The sequence below is a fragment of the Sus scrofa genome, chromosome 1 (genome assembly GCF_000003025.6).
Source record: "Sus scrofa isolate TJ Tabasco breed Duroc chromosome 1, Sscrofa11.1, whole genome shotgun sequence".
NCBI classification, from domain to species: Eukaryota; Metazoa; Chordata; class Mammalia; order Artiodactyla; family Suidae; genus Sus; species Sus scrofa.
The window spans coordinates 18,343,505-18,358,626 of record NC_010443.5 but is presented as its reverse complement, the minus strand read 5'-3'; the positions used below and the strand labels follow the sequence as shown (position 1 = coordinate 18,358,626).

At 34.4% G+C, this 15,122-nt stretch overlaps 1 protein-coding gene across 3 annotated transcripts in view; it reads left to right on the top strand.

Annotated features, from left to right (window-relative positions):
* STXBP5 (syntaxin binding protein 5) overlaps window positions 1-14,801 on the top strand; it is a 168,925-nt gene extending 154,124 nt beyond the window's left edge. For all 3 annotated transcript variants that reach the window (XM_003480238.4, XM_003480237.4, XM_021072127.1), the window contains 3 exons: window positions 239-350; window positions 6,996-7,216; window positions 9,140-14,801. In XM_003480238.4, the coding sequence (XP_003480286.1) occupies window positions 239-350; window positions 6,996-7,216; window positions 9,140-9,181 (375 nt within the window). In that variant the 3' untranslated portion in view covers window positions 9,182-14,801. The remainder of the gene's footprint in view (window positions 1-238; window positions 351-6,995; window positions 7,217-9,139) is intronic.

Genomic DNA, 15,122 nt, shown 5'->3' with positions numbered 1-15,122 from the left:
AAGATAGTAATCTAGCCAAAGTACCAAGCAGCAAGTTATTCTTAGTCAAGTTAATCTTAACAACTTACTGTTTGACCAATTCAGAATGTACTAGGTCTGAAATGTATTCATTAAGTGACTGAATCTCACCAGGTAATGTTATTTAAGTTTGAGTTAAAGAGTTTATAGTGATGGTTTTATGAATTGTAGTTTAGTTTCCCTGAAACTTTAACAACTACAATTTGTTTTGATTTTAAAGGAAATGTTGGGTGAACTCTTCACTCCTGTAGAGACACCTGAAGCACCAAACAGGGGATTCTTTAAAGGCTTGTTTGGAGGTGGTGCACAATCTCTTGATAGAGAAGAACTATGTAAGTTGATTTATTTAATTTGGATAATATATCTATAAGACACAAACATTCAAGCCATATAAATTCTTCTTACATGTATAAATTACATTCACCTTTTCCCTCTCTGTCAAAACAATTAACATATCCATGTTTTAGCAAAATACGTAAAATTATTTTCTGCTGTTGTAACCCAAATCAGGGGCATATTTTACCCAGGGAACAAAAGCAGAATAGCTTCAAGTGGTTAAAAAGGATCATTCACAACTTTAAATGAATAATTTAGAGAGTCTGCCTTTTCATTAAATATGATCTTCATTATTATTTTAATTCTATGATTGACTTTAATTGACCTTAACTTTGAAAAAAATTTTAAACATCCAGAACTACTTTCATTGCACTTAGAAGTTTATTTAAATACAAAATCTGGTTCATCTACTACCTTCCACAGAATTGTCACAAATTGGAAATTGGTCCTTGAATGAACAAATGAATCAAGGAATATTTGACTTTTCTTTCAAATAGGATTAGCTGTCTTTGAATTTTTATTTCCTTTCATGCTCTTTTTTGCTAGATCATTTTAGAATTTTCCTCCTATGTTTGGTTGACTAGAAAAACTATAGGATTAAATACCAGTAAATAAGAGTATCGTGTAATTTCATATAAAAAGGGGTAATGATTGGTCCGTTTTTAATTCATTAAAAAAATGAAGACTGTCCTCCAAGTTATGGGGGACGAATAATTTAGAATAATATTCTCACCAAGGATAATTCACAGATATAAAAAATTCAAAATATATATATATTTTTAATTCTCAAAAACATCAAAGAGCAAACAGTGTTGTAAAGGCAGTACTCATGGGGAAAAGTAGAGAACCTGGCAATCCGAGGCCACTTTTACTTTAGAGTACTTTGCAGATCTGAAGCAGCAGGCTGAGATTCTAAATGGTTACAGGCCTAGCAAGGTAGGCTCCTAGAATTGGCAAGGATGAGAACCCTGATAAATAACTCCTCCTCTTTGCAGGGTCCCCAAAGGGCTGCAGCTTAAGAGTAAAGTGAACTAGAAGTAAATCAACACACACAGAGACACACACACTTTAAGCTCATCTTGAGATAATCTGAGTGGCATAGAAAACTTTTAACTTGAAGATTTTTGCAGGAGTTTCCGTCGTGGCACAGTGGAAACAAATCCGACTAGGAACCATGAGGCTGTGGGTTCCATCCCTGGCCTTGCTCAGTGGGTTAAGGATCTGGCATTGCCCTGAACTGTGGGGTAGATCGCAGAGGCAGCTCGGATCCCAAGTTGCTGTGGCTCTGGTGTAGGCTGGCAGCTGTAGCTCCAATTAGACCTCGAGCCTGGGAACCTCCATGTGCCACGGGTGTAGGCCTGAAAAGACAAACCAAAACAAAAAAGATTTTTGCAGACCAGTGAAGTCCTCAGTACCTGGCAGATTCAAATGAAACTGTTCTAGCAAGAAAGAGAACATAGTCCAAGTCCTCAAATTATTTCTAAAAATAATTTTTCAAATATGTAGTCAGATAACAAGGATACTAGGAGTCAACACTATGGTCAGTAAAACAGAAAAAGCAGAGGCAGAGTTGCAGTACTTCAAATATTGGAGTCCTAAAACACTATAAAATAATTATGCATATTATGTTTAATAGGATAAGTACCATACCAGAACATTTTATCAGGTAACTGAAAACTATGTAATCCATAACAATAAATGTGTAAAAGACTAAAATGAAATGCTAGAACTAAAAGATTCAAAAACTGAAATTAAAAGCTTAGTGAATGACTTGGACCACACACAAATTAGATACAACTGAAGAAAGAATTACTTAAAGTTAGGTCAAAATGAAACATTCAGAATGTGTCACAGAGAAACAAAAAAGTAAAATACAGAGGAGATGATAAAAGAAATAGAAGTTACTGTGAGAAGCTCTAACATATGTTTAGATCTTTTGAAGAAGGAAATAGGCAAGAATGTGAAGAAGAATCAATATATAAAGAAATATGGCTGGGGAGTTCCCTCTGTGGCTTGGCAGGTTAATGATCTGGCATTGTCTCTGTGACGATGTGGGTTTGATCACTGGCCTGGTGCAGTGGGTTAAGGATCCAGCATTGCTGCAGCTGCAGTGTAGGTCACAGCTGCAGCTCAGATTTGATCCCTGGCTGGGGAACTTCCATATGCCCCAGGGTGATCCAAAAATAAAAAAAGAAAGAAAGGAAATATGGCTGGAAATTTATGCCAGCTCAAACATTCAAGAAGCTTAAGGAATTCCAAGAAGGATTTTTTTTTTTTAATCCACAGATAGGTAGGTCACATGAAAATAATGGGTGTCAAAAAACAACGAAAGAAACGTTTAAAGAGGTTAGAGGAAAATGATAGTTACCTTTTAACAAGCCATGGACTGAGTTCTCAACAGCCAGTGTAGTGGGATACCTTCTAAATATTGACAGAAGGTAGCACTTCATCTAGAATTCTGTACTTAAAATATTTATCAAGAATGAGAGTTTTGGACAAGTGAACAAATAAAATAAGCCTCACTACCCATTAAAGGGAATTCTAAAAGATGTACTTCAAATAGAGGGAAAATCATCTTGCTGAAATGTCAGAAATATAGGAAACCGTGGAAAGAAAGTAATAAATATAAGCATAATTATCATGATCCTTATAAACTGTAAAACAGGGTCTTATATACGTATACATACATAAATAAACAGTATGAGCCAAAATATTGCGTAAAATCAAGGGAGTTAGAACGGGTAAATGGATTTAAGGTTTTATGAGATCCCTGCATTTTTTTAGATTTGTAAAAAAAAGTATGCATATAGAAAGGACGCATGTTGTCATTTCTGGGGTGACCTGTAACCTAGAAAAGTAGTACATAACTTCCAGATGAATAGCAGGAAAATGACAGTCCTTCCAAAAGGAGGGAAAAAAGAACACAAAACAGGTGGGATAAATAGAAAGCACCTGAAGGATGGTAGATTTATGTAAATATAAATAACCATAGTAAATATAAGAATAAATGTTCGATTTAAAAGATTATCAAGACTAACTTTTTAAAAAAGGAAAAGTATATTGCTTACAGAAGACACATAAAACATAAGAGCACAGAAAGATTGAAAATTTAAAAGAAAAGCAGGAACAAAATGAATCATCTGGTACAACTATGTTAACAATGTCAGAATAAACATTAAAGCTAAAATTTATATGGAAATTCTAAGGGTCTCACTACTGAGCATTGTACTAAAGATCGTAACCAGGGCAATTAGGCAAGAAAAGGAAATAAAGGCATGCAGTTTGGAATGGAAGAAGTAAAACTATCTCTGTTCTCAGGTGATGTAACCTTGCATTTGGAAAATCTTAAGGAAACCACACCAAAAAATATATATGTATGTAAAGAATCAATTTCATTTCTATACACTATCAATGAACAAACCAAAAATTAAATTAAGAAAATAGTTTCATTTATAATAGCATCAAAAAGATGAAAGACTTAGGGATAATTTAACAAAAGAAGTGTAAAACACATACTAAAAACTTAGAACTCCATTTAAAGAAATTAAAACAAATAAATTGATTGATTTGGTCTTGGATTGAAACATATAATACTTCTAAGATGGCAACACTCCCCAGGTAGATCTCTCCATTCAACACAATCCATGTCAAAGTCCAAGCTGGTTTTTTGTAGAAAGAAACAAGCTGTTCCTAAGATTCATATAGAAATGGAAAGGATCCAGAATAGCCACACAAAAACAAAATTTTTTGAAAAGAAGAACAATGCAGGACTCACACCACATTTTTGATTTCCAAAGTTGCTACAAAGATGTAATTATCAAGATAGTGTAGTGCTGGCTACAGGATAGACACATAGGCCAATGGACTAGACTTGAGAGTCCTGAAATAAGCCCATATCTGTATGGTCAATTGATTTTCTACAAGGATGCCAAGAAAATTCAATGGTGAAAAGAAGGTCTTTTCAACAGATGGTATTGGGACACCCGGGTAGCCACATGCAAAAGAATGGAGTTAGACCCTGATCTCACACCATACACAAAAATTAACTCAGAGTGGATCAAAGACCTTAGTGTAAGAGCTCTTAGAAGAAAATATAATTATAAATCTTTGTGACATTAGACAATGGTTTCTCATATGCACCCCTAAATTACAAGCAACCAAAGAAAAAAAAAATGGGTAAATTAAATTTCGTTAAAATTAAAAATCAGGAGTTTCCGTCATGGCTCAGTGGTTAAGGAATCCGACTGGTATCCATGAGGTTGCGGGTTTGATCCCTGGCCTTGTTCAGTGGGTTAAGGATCCAACGTTGCCATGAGCTGTGGTGTAGGTTGCAGACGCGGCTTTGATCCAGCACTGCTGTGGCTCTAGCACAGGCTGGCAGCTACAGCTCCAATTAGACCCCTAGCCTGGGAAACCTCCGTGTGCCGCGGGTATGGCCTTAGAAAAAAAAAAAAAGACAAAAAAAATTAAAAATCAAAAATCATAATCTGATAAGAGTCTAATATCCAAAATATAAAAAGAATTCTTACAACTCAACAATAAAAAAACCAAATAGTTCCCGTCGTGGTGCAGTGGTTAACAAATCCGACTAGGAACCATGAGGTTGCAAATTCGGTCCCTGTCCTTGCTCAGTGGGTTAACGATCCGGCTTTGCCGTGAGCTGTGGTGTAGGTTGCAGACGTGGCTCGGATCCCGCGTTGCTGTGGCTCTGGCGTAGGCCGGTGTCTACAGCTCCGATTAGACCCCTAGCCTGGGAACCTCCATATGCCGCGGGAGCGGCCCAAGAAATAGCAACAACAACAACAAAAAGACAAAAAGACAAAAAAAAAAAAAAAACCAAATAGACCAATTTTTAAATGGACGAAGGATTTGAATAGTCTTTTCTCAGAAGAAAATATACAAACGGACAATAAACACATAAAAAGATGCTCAACATCATTTGTCATTAAAGAAATACAAATCAAAACCACAATGAAATACCACTTCACACTTACTAGGGTGGTTGTAGTCAAAAGACAGTAATAAATCTTCACAAGAATATGGAGAAATCAAAACCCTATACAGTGCTGGTGGAAATATAAAATAATGTAACCTATTTGGAAAGCTCTGGCAGTTCCTCAAGTTAAAGTTATGTGACCCAACAATTCCATTCCTAGGCATACCCCCAAGACAATTGAAAAATACATGTTCGCACAAAAACTTGTACCACTGTTCATAGCAGCGTTGTTCATAATAGCCAAAAAGTGGAAACAGCTCAGATGTCCATCAGCTGACGAATAAACAAAATGTCATGTATCCATCTCCATCTACTGTCATAAGTGACAGTGGAACATCATTCCGTTATTAAGAAGGATGAAGTAGTGATCCATGCTGCATTACAGTTGAATCTGGACATTAAGTGAAAGAAGCCAGACACAAAAGGCAACACAGTGTATGAATCCACTTGTATGAAATATTCAAAATAGGGAAATTTATGGAGCCAGGAACTGAGAAGAGGGGGAAATGAAAAGTGACTGCGAATAGTCATGCGACTTGGGTTGTTTTTTTGGTTTGGGGGTTTGTTTTGTTTTTGAGTAATGAAAATGTTTGAGAATTAATGATATTAGTTGCACAACCTTCTGAATAAACTGACAATTATTGAATTGTTCTGGGATAACTTTCATGGTATGTGAATTATATTTCTAAAGAAAGAAATGTACACTGAAGGAAGAAGAATCTGACATCAGTCTGTAATAGAATTTAAGACTTTTGCAGTGATCTAGGTGTTGGTCATCAGGGTCTAGATTACAAAGGGAAGGGAAGCAATGAATTCCTGAAATATTTTGAAAGAAAAATCTGATCTCTTTGGTAAATGACAAGATAAATGGAAAGAAAGAAAGAAAGAAAGAGATGTGGTTATCTATGACTTTTGGAGACTGAAAAGAAATACTTAATAAGTTCCACATTTTTCTTCTAAGCCTAAGCATAATATTTTTAAGTAACAGAAAGTGTGGTTAAAATAAGCTAAAACAAATATGTGTATTTAAATTTAAATACATGTCTTTGAATTTAAATATCTTTGATTTAATTTATCTTTAAATTTTTGGACACATGAGTAGTTTTTTTACTGTTAACGTAAATTGCTATCAGTGTACCCATTACTCCTTTCAACAAATAATTACCAGTCACTTTTTACTCAAGATCTATTATATAAACTAGTATAGAATAGAATATTTGTTAACATATGTTATGTTACGTACATTTGAAAAAGTATCTAATCATATAAAAAATGCATTGAGGGGGAGTTCCTGTTGTGGCTCAGTGGTTAATGAACCCGACTAGTATCCCTGAGGATGCAGGTTCAATCCCTGACCTTGCTCAGTGTTGCCGTGAGCTGTGGTGTAGGTCACAGACACATCTCAGATCTGGCATTGCCCTGACTGTGGTGTAGGCCAGCAGCAGCAGCTCCAATTTGACTCCTAGCATGGGAACTTCCATATTCTGCATGTGCCACCATAGAAAGCAAAGAATAAAAAAGCATTCATTATAAAGTAAAATGTATGTAAATATTTCCATTGTTGGTTGTGTGTTAATGCTCTCGGGTAGTAGGACTTTAAAGTTTTCATTTTCTGGGTTGCTCTTCCATTTATCTCATTGTTCAGTTGGAGAATCATCCTCAGGAAAGGCTTCAAGGAGTCTTGCCCAGCATATCCCTGGCCCTGGTGGCATTGAAGGTGTGAAAGGAGCGGCATCTGGAGTTGTTGGTGAATTGGCACGGGCCAGGTTGGCACTAGATGAAAGAGGGCAGAAACTTGGTGACCTGGAAGAAAGAACCGCAGCTATGTTATCCAGTGCAGATTCATTTTCCAAACATGCTCACGAGGTACGTCTATCCAGCAAATATTTAAGCCAAAAACCTAGTGTGAAAATTACTGTATTTTTATAGCAGTTGTATTTCTACACGTGAATTTTCATGCATCTTCTGTACAGTTGCAAATTCCTTATTTTTGCCACCAGAGGGAACCATTACAAGAATGTGTCCCCATAGCCTTTGGTCTCTTACTAAAGTTTATAAATTTCGAAGGAACCTGCTCACCTTTAGGCATTTTGTAAATAAAGTCAGTGGCTTTCGAACAGTTTCTTAAGGAATGCAATTACAATGCTGATTTTCCTAAACATCTCAGATTCTACTATCACCTTCTCTTCGAGAAGGAAATAATTTGCCTTGATTCTTTAAGTAGATCGAAATAGCTGAATTTTGCAAATATTTTTATTCGATGAAGCAATACTAAATCTGTCTGTAGACCAGTTCATACAGAGGAGTAATGAGGTGCATTTTTGCAGCGAATTCATCTTGATGAACTAGGAAGTTGTGGTGGAGTTTAAAAGCAGATATTTTGAAGTAGGGGATCTCTAACCCTCTCACAAATATGCTGTTAGCCAGTATAGTACCCTTGAAAAACTCAATTTAAAGGCTCTTGGGGGAATACCCATTCTTCATTTTGACACACAGGTCTGCCACTCCTTGCTGCTTTATACTTGAGTACCTCACATATTTAGCTTCTGGCCTAGCCCTCAAGGACATTTTGAATTTATGATCTGAAGAAACCCTATTAAGGTTATTTTGTATTGGAGTACGACTCTATCAGTAATAGATCTTCTTTAACTTTTCAGTTAAAAGTCATCTCTTCCTTGCTCAATAAAATTGACATCTAGAATGCATGAAAGAGGCACCTTGCTGTAGGAGAGGTTTGTCCAGACTTTCACAGAGCTTTGGAGACCCTTTGCGACTCCTTGTACTAGGCTGACACACCTCAAGTATAGGCAGTGCCTTCTGTCTAGGTCAAGAATTTTGCTGGCGTAACCATGTACCTCACTGTGATCTCAAAGGTATATAAATAACACTTATGTCAGTTTCAGAATATATCTGTTGTCTAAATATTTAGCAGAGAGCTCAATCTAGAGTTGATAGCTTTTCCCTTGTACTAAATGTTGTTACCGAGCCATACGTATTTGAGGGTCTAAGAAAGACAGTCCATTGAAGTGGGTGGTTAAGATCATGGGTTCTTGAATTAGACTGCTACGATTCAGATCCCACTTTTACCATTGTGTTACCTTGGTTAAGCCTTGGCTTCTTCATCTATAAAATAGGGAGAATAGTAATGCTTAACCCCTAGAGTTGTGAGGACCCGGTGAAATCATCTAGGGAAAGTGTGTCACTCAGTGCCTGGCTCAGTAAGTGCCCAGTAAATTGTAGGTGGCAGCAGTAGTAATTTCAGCCTTTCATTCCCCAGGTTCTTTAAGGATTGTTTTTAGTTCTCTTTAGAGAACTGAAAGTTATCTAATTTTTTAAGTTATTAGCTTAGGTCACCAGAGAATGCACTGAGCTAAGTTGTGGCACAGTGGGTTAGTGATCCGGCTCATCTCTCTGCTGTTGCCAGTTCAATCCCCCACCCAGCGCAGTGGGTTAAGGATCTGGTGTTGCTATAGCTGTGGTGTAGGTCACACATGAGGCTGGGAACTTCCATATGCCATGGGTACTACCAAAAAAAAGAAAAAAGAAGAAGAAGAAGAAGATTTACGTATGTCTTCAAGAAATGAAAGGATCTTCAAAGCTAGTACTTCGTATTAGGGTCTTTTTTCCTTGAAATAGAACATTTCTTACTTCTTGCTTTCAATATAAATACTACAAATAGAAACTAGAGAGGATTTCAGAATGATAGAATGTTTGGGAAAATTATAAAAGTAGTTATCAATGTTATTCTGGCATTTTTAAAACATGTTTTTCGTGTTTTCTCCCCTTTAGATGATGTTGAAATACAAAGATAAGAAGTGGTACCAGTTCTGACAACCAGAAATCCAACCAGGTTCAGCTTCAGCCAGAAGGAAAAGGAATTTTCCTTTTTTAGTTTCTTGATTTCACTTTAGGAAAGTTAACCTTAAGGGGATGTTCATCACTGGATACTCTTCTTTCCTAGCACAACCATGCACTGTTTTACCTCGGTCGTGTGGCTTTGCTGAGGGCTGTTCACATGCACTCCAGGTGGAGTATATGGTGGAAGCCAGCCATGACTTGACATTCTGGGAGCAAAGATGATCACTTGTTTCAAGTAGAAAAACAGAGGGATGTTGAGGAGACAAGGCAGGGACTCTTCCTGGATCATTCCTGTGTTAAACTTTGATACGCCAAAAGATCCTGTGCTGTTGTATCTGCCATCAGTGTTTGACCTCTTTGAGGGAGAGGCACTAAGTCAGAAGTCCTGAAGCTGAAATAGTTATATTTGTGTCATTGACTGAATCCAAAACTGCTGTCTTGGACTTCTTCCCTCCCTTCAACTGACTGGTCATCAGTATCATTAGTGAAAAAGAAACAAACTGTTTGTTACCATATCTTTAGACAGATAAGCTGAATGGTGGGCTTTAAATAATAAAAACATACACATAGTTGACTTGTGTATGTGTTACTCTTGGATTCTTGTTATTGTATACTTGTGTTTAGTCCATATTTTGTCAAAAGCAAAACAAGGCGATACATCACTTTTCATTGAAAAGAAAAGTGTAGAGCATGACTGAACTGCTCATCATTCTGGGAGTTTCCATGTAGTGGCTATGCAGTGTGGAAAGTAAGAAGAACCTCCATTGTGGTGAGGAGAATACTTCAATGTCCCTTGTCCTTGTTCTCATTAATTCAGCTGAAGGTTGGTTTGACCAAAAGAGTTACTGGTTAAATTTATAGAAATGTTGAAATTGGCTAAGTTTTTAATTTTGCTTGAATTTTTATAAAATGTTTAACCCAATGTACCTTTGCATCATTTAATTAAAATTGCTTAAAAAATGTTTCATTATTTTGAAAAATGCTCAGCTCCCTTTTTAAAATGCCCTTTATTTGCTAACAGTTCCGGTAAACTCAGGTGATGAGCCGATTAAATCTTAGTGCACATGCTGTCGCATGGAAATAAATCATAAGCATCCATTGTCAACAATTATCTATGTAAGAGTCTAGTCTGATGACCTACAAAATATTTTCTGTAGAAATATACTATAAATCTGTATATTCCTTTCAAGGCTTTAAAAAGCCAAAAGGATAGGAAGATATGTACACTTTGGCAACTAAATTATTTCTATATCGGGGTTTAAAGCAAATGAGACCATCAGTGGGCAATAAATAATTGGTTCCTAGAATAGCATGCAGACAGAAAAGGGGAGATTTGGTAGACATGGTTTATAAGCCCAACTCTGCAGGCTCATCTGAGATTATTACTGATAAAGCAACAAAGGAAGAATAATATAGAAGCATTATACTTAACAAAATTTAAATATTTTCTTCTACAAAAAATTGTTTAAAACAGTTTTGTCCTTAAGAGGTAACCAGAGCACAAAGAGATAGCAAACACAATGGTTGTTTCTCTATCCCATACGATCATTAAAGGTATATGTAGAACACCTTAATTTCACAGTCTGTTATGCATTTTTCCTCTTTACTCTTCATTAACAAAGTTCTTATGTTTACATTTTATAATGTGCACTATGGGATATGAAAGTTTACATTAAAATTTAAATGTCATTAGGGAGGGATTAACTATATGTGATATTGATGAAGCCAAAAGAAATATTTTAAAAGAGTCATTTTCAAAAGTTTTTGAATTTGTAGAAAGTACCTATGAATAACATTTCTGTTTGGTTCATGTTAGCTATATGATGAACATTTAGCAGTTTACAGATTGCTTAATTTGTATCATACATTATCTAATAAATCCATTGTTCCATGATGTGTCACGGAAGTATGAGGCCATTTTTTAAAAGTACAGTTTTGTGAATATCATCAATAAAATCAGTAGTTACGGATCTGAAGTTGAGAAGCACTAAGTAATATATACTGGTTGATTCCCCATTCATGTGTAAGAGCATATTAGCTCCAGTTATTTAAGTTGCTGTGTTATTTTGTGTTCATTGTGTATCAACTTAATTTTCTATCAACTGTCATTTTTCCCGTTGTATATAAAATGAACCAATCTTGTAATTATTTTCAAATAGAGAAGTAGATACATTTACCTGAGATGGATTTTATAAGAAAAACCTTAAATCAATATTTCAAGCTATTTTATTTCATTTTTAAATTAATCTACAGATTATGCATAGCAAAGTAGAAACGTAGGATTAGAAAGCTTGAAGTATTTTTGAAAATAGGAAATAAGCTTCTTGGAGTTATAGTTGACTCAGTCTGTAGGTAAGAGACAGTCTGCAGTAATAACTAACCCAGGGAATTTACCGTAATTTGAGAGGTAACATCTCTATTTTTTTTCTAACGCAAAAAGTTATAGTCACCAGCAAGCCAAGATTTCAGGAAAAACCAAAAAAAAATTAAAATAGAAAATATTAGAAAAATGAAAGGTTTTTGTGTGCTTTCTCCATATCCTCAAAACATTATTCTTTGTTCCATTTGTCCTTGGCTCTAAAAATCATTGAAGTATTCATTGATTAGCGTTTTGTCAATAGGAAGTAGTTTCCCACTATGTAACCACGTATCTGGTTCATTTCACACTTCAAGCTAAAAATCCTTATGTATTTGCTTAGAAGTTTATTTGAAATCTTATAGTCTAACAACTTCTGTAATATTACATCTGTTTGAAGTTTTGCATCATCTTAATTCCCTTGGTTTGCATTTCAGTTGTATAAAGTGTTTCTAAAAATGGTTATAGTTATAACTGAGTTATTAACTAACTTCTTAATTTTGATTTTTATGGATGTGAAAAATGCTGCTAATTGTCTATGTTATGTGTAGTATATTACAATTTAATTAAGTACAGTACTTTAAAGAAAGAAGCCTTTCTTTTGCTTAGAACTTAATTGTAGGTTTTTCTGAAGTTATTTCATGTAGATATGTGTTTTAAACAAGTCTGAAAGTGTTACATACTTTTAGGTTATAGGGGCTGGTGAGAAGACAGCTGAGGACAGGAAAAACATGTAAAAGACTCCATGGAGTTCAAAGTTTTACCCTGAGTTCCATATTCCATATATGTTTTTGCTTAAGGCATTTTCTCATGTGACATTAGAAGAGCTATATCCAAAGGAAAATTTTTTGTGGCAAAGATTTATTTTACATTTTAACTTTTGGGGTTTTGTTTATTTGTTTTTGCAGAATAAAGAGCACTGAACTTTAAACTTGAATTTTTTCTGCACTTTTTTAGGTAATGAAAACTTTTTATTATCATTTGATCCACATTTCTCCATTCAAATCAAGTGACATATATGTATAAAACTTACCAAAATCATGAATATGCTGCTAGCTGCACCTTAAACAAACTGGTCATAGTTTTAAAACCTTCAGTAGGGTTTTATATAGTTTTCAAGGATTAAAAAATTAGTAAAATCATTTGCTGTTCGTTTCAGTGTTCTAGGTCTTAAATTATTGCAACACTTTCAGATTTGTTTTAAGATCATACAATAACATGTTATATTTATACATACTGCTAAAGAATATACTTTTAGTTTTAAAATGGAATTTTTATAAATGTACTCTTTAATTTTAAAAATGGTGAACTTGTTAAGTTTTAAGTCAAAGTACTTAAAAAGTATGTATATTATCCATACAAAAGTTATGTTTTACGCTTATAATAAGAAATATGGTATCTCATATCGAGATACAGTTAATTTTAAACAATCATACATCACTCGAAAGTCTTCACACATGACAGGAAAGTTATCATTACTATGGCTTAAAAAGAAACCCTCTATTAAGCATTTTTCAAATATTAATTTTATTTTGAGGAAAATTCCCACACCAATAATTGCAAGATCTTTCTCATTAGCTGCAGCTTTGCTGTTGGATGCCTACCTTACCTATTGTTTTTAAATATATACATATATATATATTTAAAATAGTTTTCCAGGTATTTTCTTCTACCTTTTTTAAAAATAAATTTCCAAAAATGAAAACCGAGTTTATGTATTTTTGTCAACGAAGGTTTTTATTTTGTAGTTTATAGAATTTGTTCCTTATCAGTTTGATACTTGATCAATATTCCTAGGCTTTTTAATCTGTATTTACTTTGAAAAAGAGCACTTCTCTATCTTAAGTGTCCTCCTTTTTTCTTTTCCCTTCTAGGGTGTTTGCTCTCTTGAATTGAAGTCTATGCCCATAATTTTTTTTTTTCATTTGAAAATGAATGTGAAGTACTGTTTACAGCTTTTGTTAATTATACTTTTCATCACTCTGATCAATTTCTTGTAAAGTGCTATGGGAATTCTTTTTCCTATGAATATTAATGATCTTACTACTACCGCAGAAGTTCTAAAGGTTCTGTGGACAGAAAATAGTTGTAACAACAACAGCAACCACAAAAATTAAAGGTAAAACTTTAGCTTATGTTTCTCAGCTGAATTACATGGTTTTAATAACTTCCCAGTTATCAGGGTTGTAACATTGCTTTCTTCAGTTACTACCACAGTCTTAAATTATTAGGCACAAATCATTTACAAATTGAGAACAGTAGTCCAGGGCTACATGTAATTTCTTTTTATTTACATCAGAAAAATCATGAATGTCAGTTTTGCCAGTATTTCACAATGAGGCTCATAGTTTAAAATTTTATAGTGTATGAGTTGTAAATAAATCAGTATTAATTTATTATAGATTGTTTGGCTCAGGCATTTAAAATGGATATAGGCTAATGGCCATGGAATCCTATTTTTTTTTTAAGACTTTTGCAATGTGTTGTTTAAATTTTGCTTCAACTGAAGACAATGTAAGGAGTTGAAAACATATTTAGCATATCAACAGAAAGCAATGTAAAGAGGGTAAATCATGTTTTAAATTTTTAATTTTTTTTTTTTTTTTGTAAATAAATGGTACTGTGATCCTTTAGGTGTGACCTCTGCTTAACATGGTATTTAGCACCAGAAAAACATTTTGCTTTCTAGTTATACTGTTGGTTCATTGTAAATGCAACACCAAAAACAATATTTAAAAGAGCAAGATTAAGTTTTCTAACACTGTCCACTTCAGGGGCAAGCATGCTTGGTATAGAGCTTGAGCTTGTATACAACTTAAACTGTACATGCAGGTAGTTTTCAGTTGCTGCACTTTTTTTTTTTTTTTTTTCCAGATCTTGCTCCATCCAGTAACTATCTCAAAGGTGATTGCTGGAATATGCGTTTTAAATATGATTTAAAAACCCATCTCTGTACTGTTTCCTTTAAAACAAACAAAAAAGCACTATCGCAAACACAAACGTGTTAAAATTTATAGTTATTTTGCATTCCTGTACTTTACAGACTGTCATCACAGCAAAGGTTTAAAATTAGGTAATGAAATATTTTTGTAAATAAATACCGTTAAGCTGGTATTTTAAAAAAAATGTATTATAAATTAATGTTTCTGGAAAATGTTCATATATATGTATATGAATGTCTCTTTATGCTGAAGGGCTCTGATTGGGCAAAATAAAATACTCTAATCTCTCCTGAAACTAAATAAGCCCTTTGTTCTCGAAAATTTGTTTTAATTTTTTTTCCTCTGAATTGTGGAATTAATCCAGTAGTTTAACATAAGTAAATAATACAGTAGATTTCTAATCTGCAAAAAAAGTCAAGTTAATCATGTAATTCAAGTAAAACAAACTGTAGTTTTCTTAACTATCTAGACTTTTTGGTAAAAGTCACCTGCCCCTGCATCGGGTGGGGAGTACAGTAAAGGCTGAGGGTCCAGACAGCAGGTGCTGGCAGATTGAAGGTATCTTGGTCTTGAGTGTGTACCAGAATCCTCAGCATCTTGTCAAAATGCAGATTTG